General features: G+C 41.8%; 1 protein-coding gene across 2 annotated transcripts in view; it reads left to right on the forward strand.

Moving 5' to 3' along the window:
* Positions 1-19993, forward strand: part of DPYD (dihydropyrimidine dehydrogenase) — a 346394-nt gene that overhangs the window by 291731 nt on the left and 34670 nt on the right. The window contains exon 20 of one of the 2 annotated variants that reach the window (XM_061461954.1): positions 10227-10406. The exons of the other annotated variant lie outside the window; for it this stretch is intronic. Coding sequence (XP_061317938.1) covers positions 10227-10406 — 180 coding nt within the window. The remainder of the gene's footprint in view (positions 1-10226; positions 10407-19993) is intronic. 2 annotated transcript variants of the gene reach the window in all.

Consider the following 19993-nt stretch of genomic DNA (forward strand, 5'->3'; position numbering starts at 1 on the left):
TGGTGACCCAGGTTCTTGAAGGGTTGAGGAGATGTGAACAATAAGCAGTTTGGCAGCATGCGCTCTCCATGTCTCCCAAGGATCCACCGTATTGCTTGTCTTTCCACTGCTGATGTGGATTCCAATGGCCACTGTCTTGTGTGAACAAGCAGAGATCTGTCCCCCCTGTAGATAAAACCACCCGGTATGAATTGACATTGAGTGAGTTTGGTTTAAAAGTTCACAAGGGAAAAGCAACACGGAGATGATGACTCTTCAGAAGAGGCTCAGGGGAGTGTTGGAGGGATTGTGGGCAAGTTGTTTTACTCAGCTCAGGTTGTTTTCAAACACAAAGCTAGCTCTGTTGTAGATTGAGTTGTAGTTCCCCTCGCATCTCAGTGTGGTGATGACTAGAAATTGAACCTGAAAATGCACCCATCTCCTTCTTGAACATTGAAAATGTCAATGGAAGGAAAATGATTTTTTTGTTCCTGCCACCTCCAGTAATTACTTAGGGAATTCCCTGTGTTTTGTCTTAAATCAGATGTATTATAGCTGCAGGGGACATCCTGAGTTTTCCTTTCCATATGGAAGCAGCTCTGTTGATCTTCCAGTCGAAAGCCATAGCTGGCAGTGGAATGAAGAAAGGGAGAGGCAAGCCGTGGAGGAGGCTGTGCTCAGGGAAGGATAAAGCCCATGAAGGATGGAGCAATTGGGAACAGCAGCTTTTCTGGAGGCTTTTTCCTGCTACAACACAAGCACCCCTTGAAACACAGCTTGATCCAGCTATGGAGAGGTCCTTTTATCCATGCAATTTGAATGAATGAAGCAGAAGCCATTTCATTTGACGCTTGCAGTACATTAGGTAAGGGTATAACTGCCCTCAGTATCAGTTACGTAGCTGCTTTTCTTGCTGCTGTTTATTGTTTGAACAGAGCTAGGTAAAACAATCCCTGAGGAAATGTGGAAGTGTTTTTTTTATCTCAGACACGAAAGACTCAGTGGGTCAAAACTGATTTCTTTGCATGCATCTCGTTCTTCAATGGACACAGCAGCCACTGCACAGATTTGGACAGGCAAGCTGATAAAGGATGGAAGCAATTTTAGCTGAAATACAATGTGAGTACTAGAGGGAAAGGCTCCCAGGGATGAGGGGTTAATCACAGCAGGGCTGAGCTGGGGTTCCACAATGGAAAAATTGCTTTTCTGTTTGATTGTGAGAGGTTTGCAGCTTTCAAACTTGTGGTCGCAGGAGGATGTCCCTCAGTGCATGGTTCTCATTAGGGTTTGTTGAAACTTCTGTGGGGAGAGAGTTTTTCTTTGACCAATTTCATTTAATCAAAATAGATGTGAGTTCAAGGCTCTGCTGCATCTGGTCCAGTGGCCTGGATGAGGAATGCTGAAGCTTTATGCTGGATCCAGGATGCGTTAATGAACCTGAGTAGTACCACTAATAAGGAAATAGTTACCCTGTCACAAAGGTCAAAGTGTTTTCCAGTTTAAACTGGTAATCAAAACTCTCAAAATGTGTGGAATTAACACATTTAAAGAAAAAAACCTGTTTGGGTGATGGTGATCTTCGTTTCAGTCTTCCTGCAACTTATTTTAGTTTTGACCTTTTCATTCCAATTAGCTCCAATTGCAAACTGGACATGTTCAAATTAAAAATGGAACAATGGACCCGAGAATCATGGAATCAACCAGGTTGGAAAAGCCCTTTAAGCTCATCCAGCCCAACCTTTACCCCAGCACTGCCAAGGCCACCACTAACCCATGGCACTGAGGCCTCGTCTCCACGGTGTGTGAACACTTGCAGGGACGGTGACTCCAGCCCTGCCCTGGGCAGCCTGTTCCAATGCCTGAGCACCCTCTGGGGAAGGAATTGTTCCTCAGCTCCATCTAAACCTGCCCTGGTGCAGCTTGAGGCCGTTTCCTCTTGTCCCATCCCTTGTTCCTTGGCAGCAGAGCCCAGCCCCTCCTGGCTCCATCTTCCTGTCAGGCAGTTGTAGGGAGCGATCAGGTCCTCCCCGAGCCTTCTCTGAACTTCTCCAGACTGAACCCCCCAGGTCCCTCAGCCGTTCCCCATCACACTTGTGCTCCAGGCCCTATCCCGAGCGGATGGTGTTGCTGTTGGTTAGCTCTTAGAAAACCCAGTCTTTAAACCATTGCTGACTTCTGACTGTGTTATGTTACTTGATGACTTTTAACATCAAACCACCAGATTTGAGTGGCTTAGCTGATACCTGCTTTAGAAATACCTTTAGAGGAGCTGAAGGATGCAGCCCATGGAAATGAGTGAAATAAATGTAGGTCTGTTTCGCACTGCTTCTGGTGCTGTACCAGCGTCTGTAGAACTGCTGGGAGAGCTGGAGGATTTCCACAGCAGTACTTAGAAAAAAGAGGGAGGAAAGACTTTTGGGTGTTAATAAATGGAATATGAAATTATATTCAACGTATATTTAGAGATAGTTGTAGAGCCTCTGTATGTGTTTGGGCTGTTCACACGAGGGAGTTAGTTCATCTGCTTTCAAAGATACCTTTCATTTTATAGATCGACAGCACAGTGATAGAATTTGCTATAGGTGGCTGCTTATGAGGCTGTTTTCCACTCAGTGCTCAAGGCACGTGGAATCATATTGTTTTCTTAGAGAAGATGATCGCGATCAGCACTTCTATCAGTGTGTGCGCCCACCAACTGCATAAAGGTCCACTTTGTAGTTCCAAGAACAGACAGAATGCTTTAGTGAGATAAGGAAATATACCCATTCCTCTAGGGGTGGTTCACAGGGGAAAAATAGCCACAGTTACCTCAGGGAGCCTTCTGAATATTCTCCACTTCTTCTGCATTTCCCCTCTCAAAGACAGGGGATGCAGAATTGCATCACTCAGGCTCCCTTGGTAAGTACCAGTTTTCCACTCCAGAATACTCAGTTTTGAGTGATTTACATCAAAGATACATTAATTGGCAGAGAAGAATTTAAGGGGAGGAAAAACACATCTGAGTAGGCTAGGAATTAATGCGTTGGATAACATTCCTAAAGGATCCCTTAGAGTGCTCTTATCCCTTGCTGTGCCCTCATCTGATAAGTGGCTAATGGATTCTAGACTTTTTTCTCCTCCTTCACTCTTGCCCAAGGTTTCTGGGGCGCAGTACATGAACAGGGTCTGACCAGAATCAGGTCCTTTGGGGTCTCTGGGCCAATGGGAGCCACTTTGGTAGTAGGGAATCTTTTCATCTCAGGAGGCTGCTGCAGCTTCAGCACATGCTGGGTGGCTCTTTTTGCTGCCCGCTTACTGCATCCTGATTTCCTTACTTGTGGTCCTTCATCCAAATCAGCTCTGCGTACCGATCTAGTAACTCAAGCCTTGTTAAGTAACATCCCATCTGCTAACCTGTGTCTCTAGAGTCATTTGAGCAGCTAATGTGAATGAATCAAATCATTCCATCTGTACTGTATCAATATTTGGTAAGATTTTTCTTCCTTAACAGATTTGTGCTTTAAAACGAAGAATCCCACTTTTTTTCCAGAGAGCTCACCACGGTGTCCGATAATCCATGTCCCCTCATGTTCTTAATCCCAATATCCTCTAACAAAAGTAACAATTGCTGCTAGAAGGGATAATTTAGGCTACGCAGTTAATGTGGTGGTAAGTCAGTGTTCAAAGAGACATGAGGAGGAGGAACCATTGTTATACAAGCAGTCTTTCCATAGACCTTGGCATCCTGAAGATAGGAAGCACAGCAACCTCTCTCAGAGGGTATTTTATTTGTCTCCTTATTCCCATAGCGCATTATTATGAGTCCTGTGTCAGCCAGCCAAGGCTTTTCACTTGGTAGAGCTGGGCACATCTAAATCATTGTACAGGGGCTGGAAAATGCGCGTTTTTATTTCCATAGGCAAGAGCTCTGCCGCATATAGATTGCATGGCCCAGGAAGATCTCCCTTTACTTGAGTCAATTTTTGCAAGTTGCTTTTGAGAATACATTTTACACTGTATGTATGCCTTACCCAGCTTATAACTCTGCTCTTGTCCACTACAATAAAGGCTGTGGATTTATATGGATACCCAGGTGGGCACAACCAGAATCCTTCCTGAAGCACCTTGTATTCATTTACAACTTCGGTCTTTTTCCACCAGAATATTAATCAATAGACACTCATCAGAAAAGCAGCAGCCTCAGCTATACATGGAAAACCAGCTTGGAGTCATTCATAAATGTTTGTGTAACAGGAAGGTGGATTTCTGTCTTCAGTGCTTATCAGGAAGGATTTTTAGTAGAAGAAGATGGTAAATAATGCTAAAATTGGAAATACCATCTAAAATCTAACCAGTACATTGTTTGCTAACCATTTGGGCATATCAGCCAAAAGTACTTCAAAGGAAGTCAACCATATTAATGGAAATGTGGAATTGTTAATCCATTGTAAAAACACTCACAGGTACAATAGTTGTTTATCCACTTGCTATGGTAAGAATATTAGAATTGTGAAGTCAAAGGCCAAATTCCTAATCCGATGGCATTGTGAGAGCTATTTTTTACAGAGACCCTCTGCAGTTTAGAGCCAGAGCTGAATTAAGTCTCCATCTTCTGGGGAAGAAAGATGCCATTCTGCTAAATGCTGGAATTTTATCATTTGAGGGGGGAAAAAAATGGGAAAAAGAAAGCAGCCAGCAAGACCTAAGAATATAAAAGCATTTGAGATCTCAGAAGGAGTTTAAATCAATGCCCTGCCACAGTTAGAGCACAGATGAAAGAGCCTCTGTCTCAATTGCCAGGAAACTACTTAGAAACTCTTGCTTTGATTTTTTTTTTCTGGGTTCCTTTTTTTTGGTAGTCCTTTCCATTACCACTAAATGCAATATATGGGGACATGAGTGATGTCCCTTTGATGCTGTACAGCTACAAGTGGAAACTAATATGGTAGAGCAGTCAAGCGATGTGATTTGTGTTTGTGTATACAAATCTGTACCCATCAATCTTCTAACTTGTAGGCTGTGTATCGTTGCCACCCATTTGCCTCCGTACTGTTCCTTCTGTTTTCCAGAACTGACAATTGTTTTACACCCAGGTTCTGCAGAGAGAAATGTTTATTTCAGAGGGGTGTAAAAACTAACATTTTCCCCAAGCTATTGTGTCCTTATCACAGATTCATTCTTGGCAAAGGATTTTAGTAATGCTTTCAGTCAATTCTGAATAGGACCGTGGCTGCTGCCAAACACTGCAGCATTCTTGTTCCCACAGATTTAGTCACACCAAGAATACTTAACACTCATTGCAAGGCAACATGTTATTAAACAGGCTGGATTCTCTGCCCTGCTCCAGCCTCTTATGGTGAACTAGCAGTACATGAGGTTATACACACACTACATTGTGTTAGTTAAAAGTAGTGAAGGGAAGAAGTGATACAAGCATATCTAGATCTTCATCTCTTCTGCTGAAATCTCTGCTATTGATGGAATAGAGGGAATGCAGGTGGGGAATAGGTTCATTTTTGGCACCATTTTCCCAACCATCACCTGCCCAGCTGGGATTTCATCATATAATAATGAGTTTATATAAAAACTGAAGGTAGTGGGGTAAGAGAAAGGAAACAGAGCAGTGCATGAAGAGGGGTGCATTGTTTCCTCTTTCTAGGATTAGAGAAAATGTCTTCTCCTCTGCAACGTCCCCCAGTGAGAAAACGCAAGCACATCTTTGAACAGAAATTGCTTTAGTGAATGATCTGGCTGGAAATGCCTTAGCTACGTTGTCCATGTTCTGCACAGATAGCACAGGTCTTCCACACAGACCCCCCCAGGATATGCCAAAGTTTGGGCAGGAACCACATCCAGTTTTGGGCAACAAAACCAAAATGCAATGTCTAGGTAAGTTTTCTGGAGCAATCTTTCCCATTGCTCCTAGAAACAGAGACTATGGACAGAACCTAAAGGGTCTGACACAGAGCAGTTTGCTTCAGTAAAGACTTCAGGAATCGCCATCTCTCTGTTGTGTAATGATTCTGCTGCAAAGGCATTTACAGTGTTCTATAAGCGGTGTGGTCGTACCTGTCACCAGTAATGATCTTCTTCTTCAAAATACATGAATTAAAAGTTTTAGATCAAAGTGAGTGATTAATGAAAATCCTGTCACCTGCAGAATCCTTTTTACACCATAATAATCTCCTGACAGCTTACTCCAGTTCCTCAAGTAAGGTTTGCATTGGCTCTGCATCCTTTGACAAAGTTGAACTCAGTATTTGTGTTTATTTAGTAAGAGAGCAAACGGGCCATTTCTCATGCAGGACATCAGCAGGGACCTTTGCATGCCTCTCCCATCGTTGCATTTTGCAGAACAGATTTAGTTAGACCCTTAGTCTGTGGTTCGTTTTTGCATCCCCATTCCCCAGTGAGATCATTTGATGTATGTTTGATTTACCAGCAGCAAAGCAGGCATTGTGTCCTTAAGCATCTCAGACATGTCTGTGTAGATTAGAATTGTAACCTACGGTTGCAATTCATACTGGACGTGTTTAGATTTCAGGAATACTGAGAGCATGATATAATTGATCGGACATAGCATGTTGGCCCGCTTGTCTCTTTTGGGATATAAGGGGCAATCATTGAAGTCTTGCCCTGGGGCAAAAGGGGAGGAGGTCAGATGTTAAGAATGGGATTGTAAGAGTTCTACAGAGCAGTAAAACCAAGTTAATGCAAAATGATCTCCTTGTATATTAGTGCAATTTGAATAATATATGTTAAAAATGTAGCACCTTTCTCTTCTAGTGCAAGTCCTGGTCCAAAGCTAGAGACGGACACAGACAGGAGGACAGCTAACAGCTTTATTGTGGTCTGGACCTCACTCTGTCACTTAGTTTACTCACAGGGCCTGTCTCTTGTCTTCCAAAGAAGAAAAAGCTACTTCCTACATAAATGTAAAGGTTGGACTTGATGGTCATAAAGGTTTTTTCCAACCTAGTTGTTACTGTGATCCTATGTTTCAGGTGAAAGCCTGGGTCAGTGAATAGATGAGTGTTAATTTACACAGATTCGCTTGGATCATTTGGGATCAAAGGATCTTAAATAGATGCCATCTCTGCCATGCTTGGAGCAAGCTGCTCTAGTGGAAGGTGTTCCTGCCCATGGCAGGCGGTTGGAACTGGATGAGCTTTAAGGTCCCTTCAACCCAAACCAGTCTGGGATTAAATGACTGCTTAATAAAAGCCTGATGCCGAGGGGAGGAGCTGAGTGGGCAGTGCTTGCTGCAGTTCAGTTTCGTGCTGCTGCTCTAATCAGTGTGAGCAAGACCTGGACGTTTAGCTTTGCAAGGGAGGGGAAGCATGCCTATTCCCAGTGTAGGCAGCAGGAGTGAAGTGAGGACATTGATGATGTGTGGAGATGGGTCAAGTCAGTTCTTCTGCGATGTTTCCAGATGCGTGACTTTGATTCTTACCTGGTTTACTGTCCTGCCGCTTCTATCGTGCTGAAAAGAGAGCACAGTGTCATTTAAACTGGTGATGCTGAGGCAGCCAGGGATGATGCTAAAAACCTCTCTCTGTGGTGTAGAAATTGTCATGGCTGATGGGTCAGGGTTTTAGCTTGACTTTGTTCACCACCTTCTGAAATGCAGCAAAGGCTTCTACACTGATTCATGGGAGATTCTGTAAGCCTTAACCTCACATCTGATATGTGTAATGTAAGAAATTCCCAAGCTTGGAATGTTTGGCCAAAACCGTGGCAAAACTCTTTCTGTTAGTTTCATAGGTGTTAATGTTTGAATAGCTCTTGTTCCAGGAAAGGCCCATAACTTGCTTTTATCACAGTGAAATCAGTGAAAGGCATGTCTTTGGTTTATTCTCCACGCCATTTACCACCATCGTCATAAGGCTGCTACAGGAGAGGAGGATTGTCTGAAAGCACTAATTCTGGTTCTGAGCCTTTCCATTTCATGTAACAGCTATTTTAAGTGATGATATTTACATTTTTTCTTTGAAGAGTTGCATTTTCCCTTCCGTTCTGGAGCCTCCTTGGCTTTCCAGGGAAGGCAGCCAGTGCCCATAGACTCACAGGGAGCAAATGTTGGCTTTTAGAGTGGTATCATCTTCTGATCATTTGTATATGACTGCAGTTCATAACACTGCACCACCAGATGGAAAACAGTAAAAGCCTCTTTATTTATAAGGTTATTACAGGTATCCTCCAGTGGATCTCATGCGTATATATGCTGTCAAAGCATTGCAGGGTTTTGACAACAGTGCCTGAACTTGTTTCAAGTGACATAACATGGCTTTTAACTGTATCTTTTCCTTCAGTTTTTTGTAGTTTTAAGAATAACTAATGAAAGCCTTACCCCTGCACTGAAAACAGAGAGAAATCCTGGTTTAAATACGCAACAGTTGAGTTTTACAATTAAATAACTTGTATTATTGTGAGAATGTTCTTTATAATTGCTCTGGAAATAGCAAAGCCTTGAGGTTTGTGGAAGTTATAACAGACCTAATTAATGCCCACACTGTTTCTCAAGAGAAACAGATTTTGGGTGATGTAAATGCACTGCATAGCAGATGTTCTTGTGCTTATTTTATAGTTTGCCCTTATTTTCCCTTCTACAGCCATAGGATGTGGTATTATACAATGTGATGGGTACCTGTCTTCAGGATTGCAAGTTGTATAATCATTCCTGAGATTGGAAAAAGCGATTATATATATCTCCTTATATATTTTTTAAGTCTCAAAGTTATGATTCATGGTGTGTTTTCATGTCCAGGGAGTATGGATGTGTCTGTGCATGTGCACATATTCATGTTCTAACAAAGGTGGCTGTTTCATTGTGGTGTTCATTAAGTGTGTATGTGTAGGTATTACCAGGAGTATTATTTTTAGGTTTTAGAAGAAAAGCTGAATCAGAGTTCTGCAAACGCTGACACAGCTGGAATTTCAGAGCCTTTCCAGGGACTGACAATGAATGGGACTCAAACAACCCTGCACCTCGTCACTGATGGATGATTAGAGTTTAGCTAATGAGGTGGTGTTCAGAGAAGAGTCAGGGATTTTTTTATGCACTTGTCAGTTTGCATCTCTCTGGGTTTAAATCTGAGTTAGAACCCACAAAGTGGTCCAGAAGGATCTCTATAAATGGCCAATTATACAGATTATGCATGTATATATACATATATGTACACATATATATTCACAGATTATGTATATATATATACATATATCTACAGATTCTACATGTATATATATACACAGATTATACATGTATGTATACATACATATACACACGTATATATATATACACAGATTATACATGTATAAATGGCCAGTTATTACCTGCTCTCAGTAGTTTTGTGTTTACATGTTAAGCTCTGCAGGTCAGGAATCATTGTCTGGTGTGTTTATAAAGCTGTATTGCTATCTAAGGCATCTAAGTGGCCTGGCCTCCCAGTACCACTGCATGGCAAATGGGGATTAGCAGAAGGGGACCGTCCTGTTCTATACCTGGCAATGCTCACCCGTACTAGCAGGTCAGCTTCATGGGTGTTGCTTGCTGAGACATTTTCATTGGAGCTAAATTCTTCTCAGCAGTACGCAGTGAAAGGGCAAGAAGCAATGGGCACAAATGGGAACTCAGGAAATTCCATTTAAATAGGAGGAAAAGCTGCAAGGGAGGATGAACACCGATTCCTGTTGCCGGGTTGTGCAGTCCCTGAGGATGCTCACACCTTGACAGCACAGTCTTGGGTATCCTCTTCTAGTTGACCCTTCTGTGAAGTGGGAGGTTGGCCCAGGCAGTGTCTAGAGATACCTTGCAGCCTCAACAGGTCTGTAGTTCTGTGATTTGCTTGACTGGGACCTAACTGGATATGTCTGTGCATCCTGAGCAGAGCAGGCTGGGGAATACCACTGTCTGTCTGCTGGGAGAGGCCTGGGGTGGTTTGTCTTTGGCATGCTCAGCATCAGCACACCAGAAGGCACACTTGGGGCTGGGCTTGCAGGCTTCCTTCTGAGCATCCTTCCGGTCTGGTCTAAGGGCTGCGATTAGAAAACCCAGGCATAGCTAGTGTTATTGAGTCCTTCTTTTACTGAACTGCAGTGGTGGTATTATAGCATAAGACTAAGCAGCCAATTCATACCCTGAATTCTTGTCATTCTTTCCCAGTGGAGTTGCAGAAAGGTTCCTCTGATAATCAGTAAATCCAAAGAGTTTATTAATACCGAATGCTCCTTTGCCAGGATGTTGCTGATAATGGACTGACGTTTTGCAGGTGTGCAGTGCAATCCAGAATCAGGATTTCACTGTTATCGATGACTACTGCACTGGACTGCAAGCTCTGCTTTACCTGAAAAGCATTGAGGAGCTCGAAGACTGGAATGGACAGAGCCCTGCAACCATGCGCCATCAGAAAGGAAAACCAGTACCTAGTATTGCTGATCTGATGGGACAGGTATGTTGTTTGACTGCCATTCCTGCATACTGACACTGATTTGGATGCAATTTCATAACCATTGTATGCAGTTTCTGCTTCTTGGTTAAACACCTCTGCTGTCACAAGTAGTCACCAAGTCTTTTTCCTTCCAAGTAAAACAAGCATCTGAGGGCAGCTTAAAAGACAAATTGAAGGGACTTGATACAGAATAACGTTTGTACTATAAATATGATCTCTCCCCTTCATTCATAACACCAGGTCTTTAAAAACACAAAGAAAGTGTAGGATGTAAAATGACAAATGTATTGGAACAAGGTCTGGAACTGCTTGTTTTAATGAAGATCAATTTGATCCACGTTGATACTAACACTGTGCGAGAAGCATCTGGGTTTTCCAGTCAGGATATAGGAAAATTTGCCAGCACTGGAGCTGACCAGCCGAGAGAGCTTGTCACAAACCAGGAGTTAATGGGAAGAATGGATCAGGAGTGGCTCTTTGGTCGTTGTACCTGAGTATCTCATTGTCCTTCATGTATGCTGACTCCCAACCCACCTGCAAGGCAGAGTGAGGAATGGTGACACTAAATAATGCAAAATCATTAAAACCCTGAAAGTATGTGGTGGAATAGGAACAGAAACTATGGTCTCTCTGAAACTCTAACCTCTGGGTTGCCTTTCTTGTCTGCTGTGGTACTTACCTGCTACAAAAGCATCTCTGGAGACGTTTGCCAGCTGCAGTGTGTTGCAGCTATGCCCGTGCTGCTCACCCCTCCACCAGGACATGGGCTCATCCATGCTGAGAAGCAGGGAGGTGTAACTGGCTTCCTACTGATGCCCTACTGCTCCTGCTCTAAGCAAAATACCCGCACAGCAGGGAGGCTGAGCTTTTGTTTCTAGTTACTAGAGGGGCTCACTTTGAAGACTGATATCAGTGATACATCATGCCTATTGATTATCCTTCCAAAACTCTGATAGAACACTGTTGAAAATGTTGTAAAAAGTAAAGAATTACAAAAGAATAGGATTTGGAGTGTCAGGCACCTCCAAATCTCCACTTACTGTTGCTGATGACTGGAGTTGGATTTAGCAGGAGATTAGAGACTCCCGCGTTGTTGTTGTTCTCTGTGGAGCTCTGAAAATCATAACATTACCTTTGAGGAGAAAAGACAATCCTATTCCTAAAGCTCTGGATAATGCGCTGCTTAGAAATAAACCAAGATACAAGCAGTTTCATTTTCATCTGCTTATGTTAAGCAGTTAAACCAGGCTCAAAGGGTTACATCTAAACTTCCTTCCTTTAACACCTGTGGAAGCATCCACAGCATTTCCAAATCATGTAACAGAGATTTGTTGTAATTCTTATTTAAAGCTGCATTCAGTGTTCTATTTGGGATTACCTTTGCATTTTACAAAAGAGACACCCCTTGTCAAAGATGTTTCTTATGTCCTTTTGAATGAGGGAAAAATAATTCTAATTCTTAGTCGTTTCCACTTGTCACTACATCAATAATTAACTTTTAAATAGGTAGCGTGAAAAGGCACTTTAAGGAAGCATTTAATAATTCAAAGGAATTTTAACTTGAAACAGGTCACATGAAAAAGAATGGAAAACAAAGCCCTGTGTAATCTTGTCTAGCTGGCTCTGTTAGGCATTTAAAAGGAACAAGGCATAGTGAATATAACTGGTGGTATATTTGATTCCCGTTAGCGCCGACTTATACCATTGGATCGTTGCTACTAAATAATAACATGTAAAGTTAACCACGCTGCACCAGTGAGAAGTTAGTGATGTATTTTAGGCATACGCTTAGGATGGGTTTGTCCACGAGTGAGCATTCAAGGGGAAAGGAAGGAAAATAATACAACACAGGTAAAAGGAAATACCATGATAAATGATCCTACCAGGGGCAATCAAATACAAAGGCTTGATATCATTAATATTTATAGTATCATAATTAGCAAGACTGTGCCTAAGCAGTGTTATTAGTGTAAGTAATTATGTTATCATAAACTAGGTTTGCAGTATTATAGGAATCAGTATTCTTTCTTTCATAAATTATTATCAATATTGGGTTTCATGTACTTGTGCCTGGTAAATTTAGTTCAGTACTGGAGTTTCCTCTACTTTCAAACACAGATATCTAGATTGCTTGGCAGCAGGTCATAACACTCACTTCTGATCCCCTTTCTAACATACAGTCACTAAAAAGCACATCCTTACTCTGTTGGAAAAGAGAAGATAGCCTGTTGATGTTATGTATATGTTATCGTCGATAAAAGTGATGGGTGGGGAAGTATATATTATCCATGGAATAAAATGTGAGGGCTGTCATCTTGCATTATGATTTTAAAAGCTTAGAAGGTGCTATCCAAGTTTTCCTGGTCTTAGTGGGAGATGAAACTCAGCTTCTTTAGTAAAACCTTGTGAGGAGCTAAACAGAAAATCCTGATGAACTTTTGCATTCAAAGAAAAGGAAAGCAAAAATACTAATTCTGATTTGTCAATATTTTTGGTGCAGTAAATGTAAAAATATAAAGGAATCACTCTCCATTTTGTTATAAAATTCCTGTTTATTTTAATGGAGAATCACAGGGATAAGGAGTTCAGGCAATTGACAATTCAATGAGAAGGAACTGAGGGAGGATTCTTTTCACCAGCCTCAAGAGCCACTTGCCTTCTGGTTGTATAAAAATTCATTGAGCCTCTCCCAGTTTTGAATATATTACAGAGTTAGGACGAATCCTATTCCCAGCTAAGTATGTTCATAATAATAGCATCTATTCTGATTCGCAGTACATTATTGAATGAAAACCCATATTTTCATATAGCAGTGCACTACTCTTTTGATAATTCATTTTCTGTCCTGGTTTCAGCATCAAACAGATCCTGTGTGCAGAACATTGCCACAGGAGAGTTTTGTAATGAAACCTTGTAGCATTTGATGACCAGACTAAAAAGTAAATGTTTGTTTCCCAGTGGTACACATGATGTTAATCTGAACCTGTCTTGCCATGGAGTCACCAGATAAAGGACAAAGTGAATGGTTATCACTGTCAGTTATTACATTTATCGCAATAATTTCCTCCCTAAACAGAAAGAATAAGAAAAATAGTGTGCTAAATAGTGTTCTGTAATAAGCAGTGTAACAGCAAACATCAGCTTCTGGCTGGAAAAGAGAATGATGTTGATTAGTACCTTTTCATGCTTCTGAATTAATGAAACTAACACTTTCCATCATATAATTTTAAGATAGAATCCCAGGGCCATCAGTGTTGGAAGGGGCCTCTGGAGATCATCCAGTCCAACCCATTCCAAGGCAGGGCAGAATGTTGTGGAATGCAGTTTTTGGTATATAAACCCCAAATTTATCACCTCGGAACCAGCTTGTAGATATTTGCTGATAGCCAATACTTGCCATTGCCCAAGATGTGACCTGTAATAGCAGTCAGATTCCCACCTAGAAGTGCTAACCTGAGTTGTGGCTTCCAGTCAACCGGGTGATACTGTTTTTCATAGCTCCACCAGCTCCATGGACTAATGGAATTGGTGGAGCTATGGAAAACAGTGGTTGTAGCCTTACCCGTAACTGCTCCAAAGAGAGTCCTAGCCCATATGCTGTGTCAGACTTACCAAGGTGGACAAAGACAGCCTTTTGAGCTTCCTTCCTCACTGCTTTTTTGATGGCTTTAGTTTTGTGTTTGGTTTTGGTTGTTTTTTTTTCGGGGGGAGGACCTGACATTTGAAGCCTTGACACAGATAACTGTCATTAACATCCCCTCTAAATCACCTTTCCAGGAAATGAATGGAATAAAACGTGTCAGCTTCTCTCAGCTATAATCTCAGCTTGCAAACCTTGCCACTGAGTGGGAGAATGGCAAGGTAATGATGACACCACACTGCTGCTCACTGGGTCCCTCAAGGAAGACCCTTTGTAAAAGCACACTTACCTCAGCATGAATTTAGGACTGAGATCAAGTGCATGATGTGATCAAGAAGACAGCTAAGATGTAGGGCACGGTCTTATCACCCACAGTTATTAGGGTTGCTGCATAAGAGGGAAGAGCACAGGTAGTACCCCTATAATCCAGAATTAACAAAGCTATGGCTTAAAATAACGTTCCTGAGTTTCTCAGGAAGATACATGACCAGAGTGATAAAGATCACTCTGTTCTCACCTGGTACCTACATAGGTACAGTATTCCCCAGAGGTACCATTTGCTCTCCTGTGTCACCTTATCTGTTACAGGACTCTTTTGTAGTTGCTCACTGATCTTACTGCAGAGAGCTGAAGTGGTTATGTCCCAGAATGCACAGGTGTCCGCTGGTGCTCACAGAAGCACTATAGTGTTCTCCTGCATAAACTTCCACCTAATGTCAGCTATAAAACTTGTACTTAAGGCAGTGGCCTCTGTACACGCCAGGTAGCTTGGCATTAAAAATAGGGCAGTGTAGGTGTGGGTATATATGTAAATGTATATGGATGTTTCATACCTTGCTTTCAGCACCAGTTTTGCAAAACCTGACATTTCTTTGATCATATTTAAAGGTTAAAAGAAAAAGAAAAAGAATTAAAAGTAAGAATTTAAGCATCTTGCTTCCAGAAATAGCCAAAACCCAAAGCCAAAACACAGCCCAAACTTGTTTTCATTGCGGCTCCTCCTCAGCTGTTAAGATTGTGCTCTATTGAAAATGTTAAAATCATGTCTGATACAAACACATTTATTGAAGGTGGTTTATACCAGCAGACTGATGAGAGAATGATCCCGATGCGCAATGTATGAACTTCAGTGAGAATTCTCATCACCTTGTATTTAGCAAGCTAATTTGTTCCCTGAGTGCATGGTCTTCCCAGTAAGACTAAAATGTGCCCTTCTTTCTTATGAAGAGTACAAACCTAATCCTAACTTGATTGTAGTCAAATCTAAATAGCCTTTGGTAAGGCAGAGAAGAAACCTTGCTCTACCTTCAAGATCTCATACAAAATGTTAAATTAGCTCTTCTATTAAAGAAATAAACTAAATGGGAACTCCCAGCCATGCAGGAACACTACTGCAATGCATGCACCAAGCTTTGGCTGCCTTCACATTCTTCAAGACCTCTGACTGCCTGCACTGAGCAGAGGTTTTCGCGGTTGATCTTATTGGAAGTGCTCCTTGTTGTTTAGGAAGGTATATTTGTCCAGTATGGTAAAAAGCTGTCCCCTTGTTTCCAGCGCTGCGTAAAGAACCCAGAAGAAAGCAGTATCTGTGGCCATGTCCAGAAATACAGGGCACATGGTAGTAGAGAGATTGCTATAATCAAATTAACATTGATGAAGAAACCCTTTTTCCCATCTTGCCTGAGCAGTTCTGAAGAAGAGTCAGAAGTGAAAAAACAAATATCTGGGGGCTGTTTGCTCCTTTTTACCGTTAGCTAAGTCCTGCACCTGAAATACAGCTCTCTGCCAGGCATAGCCTCTTCAGGGTGAGCCTGTATTGATTAAGAAACCTCTTGGTTTAGGATACTGTGGGAACCTCCCAGCATTTGCAAGCCGAAAACAATTACGAGCCTGAACGATCTGTAGAAGACAGTCCCTGCCTAACATTATTTTTTCCCCCTAACTGGTCTATTATGGAAGTTTATGTTGTGATTATCTCCAGTGCTATTCCTCACAGCAACTGCGGGTTGTTACAGAAAATAGATCTTTCCCTAACGGTGAAGCCATTTGCAGCAGAAATGGATAAAACAAAAGGAAGTGGGATTATTAAAGGGAGTTTAAAGTAGTTTCATCTTTGTGGGTTTTTATATGTACTCTATGCTAAATGTGCTTCAAGCACCGAGTTTAAAGTTCCATATTCACAGCCAGTAAACGTGGCTATTAAGGAACAATGTCTTCACGTTAACTCCTTGGCAGTGGCGGGTTTAGTGCGTTCACTGCTGGCAACGGACAGGAAGCCAGGAAAATCCAACTGCTCATGCAAAAGGTTTAAAAAACCCAACCCAACGCATCCAGGCAGTGCCAAAAATACATCTTTCTTTTTGTGTACTCTGCGGTTTGTTTTACTTGGGGAAAGGGCCTGGTCATACCCTGCAGCATGCATTCATTACGGTGCTCTTTGACTGGCAGATGCAGAGTAATAAGGTGCATATTTTAGTGCTTATTAGAATCCCCTGTCCAAAAACAACTTGACAAATTTGTGATTTCGACAGTATCTCATTTTGCTGGCTGCGGTGCTCTGTGATTGCCCAGGCCACGTGGCTCCCAGCTTATGCATACCACCAATCCTGCTCATTAAAATGGCCACAGTTCACCAGTTTCGGTAGCTCGGAACGAACTTGGAATGAATTATTATCCAACAAAGAGGCTGCTGTCATGCAGAACAAAAGACAAGCAAAAGAGAGCTTTGGCTTAATGAGGCTAAGTGAGTGTCTCCCCTGCATCACCAGCTACTTGACGGCCTTTGAGCATGGGTTTTTTCTCTCCACAGGCCAAAACCTTTGGTCTATTATTTTGTGTTTATGCACCTTGAGGCTAATATACATTTTAATATGCTGCACATGGAGAAAAAAATCAGCCATTAGATTAGAACATGTGCACTCCCTGTTAAGTTAATGACAGCCGAACATAGAGATAAATTTAGGTTTTCATATTTAATTATAGCACCGCGCAGTGCGTTTAGCAAGGATAAATTGCACTATTATTATGCTTCATCTTTTTTTTGACATCTTTTCATATTAACCATGCGCACTTACCCCCCACTTCCTCCCCAGTGTCACACAGAATGTCTCTGTGCATCATCCTCCTCGAACACCATTTATTTTTCATTCTCTACAGTTGTATGTGTATTGTTGTATTTGTTACTCGGGGTTAGGCTTGCTGGGTGGATGAAACCATTCCAAACAGCCCCTGTGTAAAGCTATCTGCATAAACAATAAGGACAGAAAAGACATAGAAAGAACCGGCCTGCATGGCCAGACATGGCTTCTCACATCTGCTCCCAGAGCAGGGGTTCCCAACCCTTTTTCCCTGGATGCTTTCAACACAGTGCCCACTGTCTGCAACTGCTGTGTTAGCCCCTTGCTCAAGGAGCTGAATTAGAAAAGCCGGAGAAATAATGCATGCAAGGTTAAATGCATTGTACAGAATATTGGGGTTGGATAATTAATAATAATAATGTGGACAATAGTGGCATTAATGTAAAATATCTTTGTTCTGAAAAAGTCAGCAGTGTTTTATTGCGTAGGGACTGAAACAGCTAATGCTGATAGGTGCTGTTTGTATATGCGTTTGTATATGTGTTACCTCTGTTTGTCAGAGCCGTTGCTCCAAGAATAGCATCAGAAATCAGGCCAGACCTCAGATCTGTAGAAGACAATATGTAATTAAACACAGTTCAGCCTTATGAAGCGCATGCCCTTACCAAGTTTTAACGGGAATAGTTAATTTCTGGTGAAGTTAGATTGTTACTACCTGTGAGAGCTTTTAGATCTGCTTTCAGCTGTGAGCTGAGCTATTCAGGTAGCTGTGTCTTGTGAAAAATATGTTTACGTGCTTCACAAAATTAAGGGAATGCTGCTATTTTCCAAAGTGGATTAGAGCAGGTAATAACTCACAGGAAGAAGATTTGTCTCTTCCCACTGTGTGTATAAGCAAGTAGAAGATATTATGCTACAGGCTTATTCCTAGATTATGCCTTATTGGATAGTTGTTTTGTGACAAAAGCCACTGTGGCTTGATGACCAGAGGGTCATGACAGGAATAATAATCACCATATGAAAGGGTGTCTGGATCTTGGTGATAAAGCATTCCTCATTGCAATCAGTCAGCGTTTGCTGGTGCAAGAGTTTTCCTCAATGGCAGAGATCAGCTTTTTCATATTCATTGAGAGCAAATCAGTCTCTCTCTTTCCCTCTCCCTCTCCACCCTCTTTCTCTCCAACCTGCAGTTCTGTACCAGCTTTTACTGCCAAGGAGATTTTTCTTTGTCATGGAGTTTGGGGATGTTTAAGACACTGCAGCATGCACGGGATTGGTCCTGTTTGCAGGGCCTTATTCTTTGTGTCCTTGCTGAGTAAAGCCCTGGTCACTAGTGATGGATAGCTAATTGTCTGCAGTTCAAGCACTAGGAAATACATCCAGCAATTAATTTATGTGTGCAAAACTCTTCTCCCTGATTTTGTAAGTGCAGATTTGGATGCAAATTTCATCCCTGAAAGAAAGGTTGCGCCTTTCAAAAAGCAAGCTGTAGTTACTAGTCTGAGAACCTGATGATAGGAAATTCTTCCTCTAGAACCTACCCCTAGTGAGAGAAGTCATTTATTAACATTATTGTATATTTCTAAGCAGTACTTCTAACTGTCTTTTTATTCTTAAAGCACTGGTAAAAAGCTTGATATTATATGAGATGTAGTCTTACGGAGTTGCAGGCTATATCCTACAGGCATCCAGATGGCTTAGAAACATCTGTGAAATCAGAAATGTCTCTTCTGTATCTACAGGTAGCTATTACTAGTAAAACCTATTTATGTATTCCCATTTTCTTTATGGTACCAGTCACAGACATATTACTGATGTGCATGTGAAGACTTGAGCTTTTAGCTTCTTTGGTCCCTTTAAACTTCTTATCTAAGCAGGCTGTTTCCTTGGATAGCAAGGTGCTCTGTGGGCCACAGTGCTCTGTGCAAGGAAGGTACAAAATGAAGTGTGTGGTATTGGTCATAGACAGCAGACTGGGTATTCATTTTCAGCCTGTTTGCCAAGACTTGTGTTCTTGTGCTAGTTTGGAGAAAAAGAAATGGCTACAGCTTCTCTTAATTCTCTTAGGAACAGATTTGGCCCTTAAGCACAGCCCTAAGTGTAGTTAGGAAGTAAGTACAAGGAATCTAGAAGCAGTGATTTATGGGGAGAGGCTAAAGAAGCTCAGACTCTTACGTGTCCATATGTCCTGCCTAAATGATGTGTGTAAACAGAAGAACTCAGTGGTCTACAAATATTTGACATTTGCAATCAATTGAGAGAGGGGGATTTGATGCTGTAGAGTGAGAACTGCACCAAGACTGATGACTTGAACAGGAGAAAGGAAAGGGAATTGTTCAGGAAAAGCAAGAGAAAAATTACCCTGATTGGAAGGAAAGCCTCTTTGTAGAAATGGTAGAGGTTTCGTGCTGGGTTGCTGAGATTAAAGGTGGGGAAGACTTTTAAAGCTTGAATTAAAAGTAGGAAAGACTTGTAAAGCTTGAATGCAGGAAGCCTAAGTACTGCTGGGAGAAATTTTGGGTTGCAGGAGTATGTGCTGGGCTGGTAGACTTTTCCTGTCAGATTTGCACAAGCCTATGGCCCTTTCCAGCATTTCAGCTGCACGATAGGGTTCCTTGGAAGCCTCCTGTTTTGATAGTGACTCAGTATAAGCCACTGGAGCTAACAGTAGCTAATAATATGCAATTGAAATGTCTTTTTTCTTTTGCTTAAAGATTAAGGTCATACTTAAGGAACAGGAGTATGTCCTTTGCCCATTTGTACTGCTATAAAAAGCCCTTGCAGGTTTTTTTTCTGTAATCCTGTGTGGTTTTGATCCAACCCCATGGATGCCTCAGCAGTCAGAGCGGTATTTTTATGAACAGATAGAC

This window comes from Pezoporus flaviventris, unplaced genomic scaffold, assembly GCF_033815535.1.
Source record: "Pezoporus flaviventris isolate CSIRO_AGI_PZ_B2104156 unplaced genomic scaffold, CSIRO_AGI_Pfla_v1 ptg000001l, whole genome shotgun sequence".
Taxonomy (NCBI): Eukaryota; Metazoa; Chordata; class Aves; order Psittaciformes; family Psittacidae; genus Pezoporus; species Pezoporus flaviventris.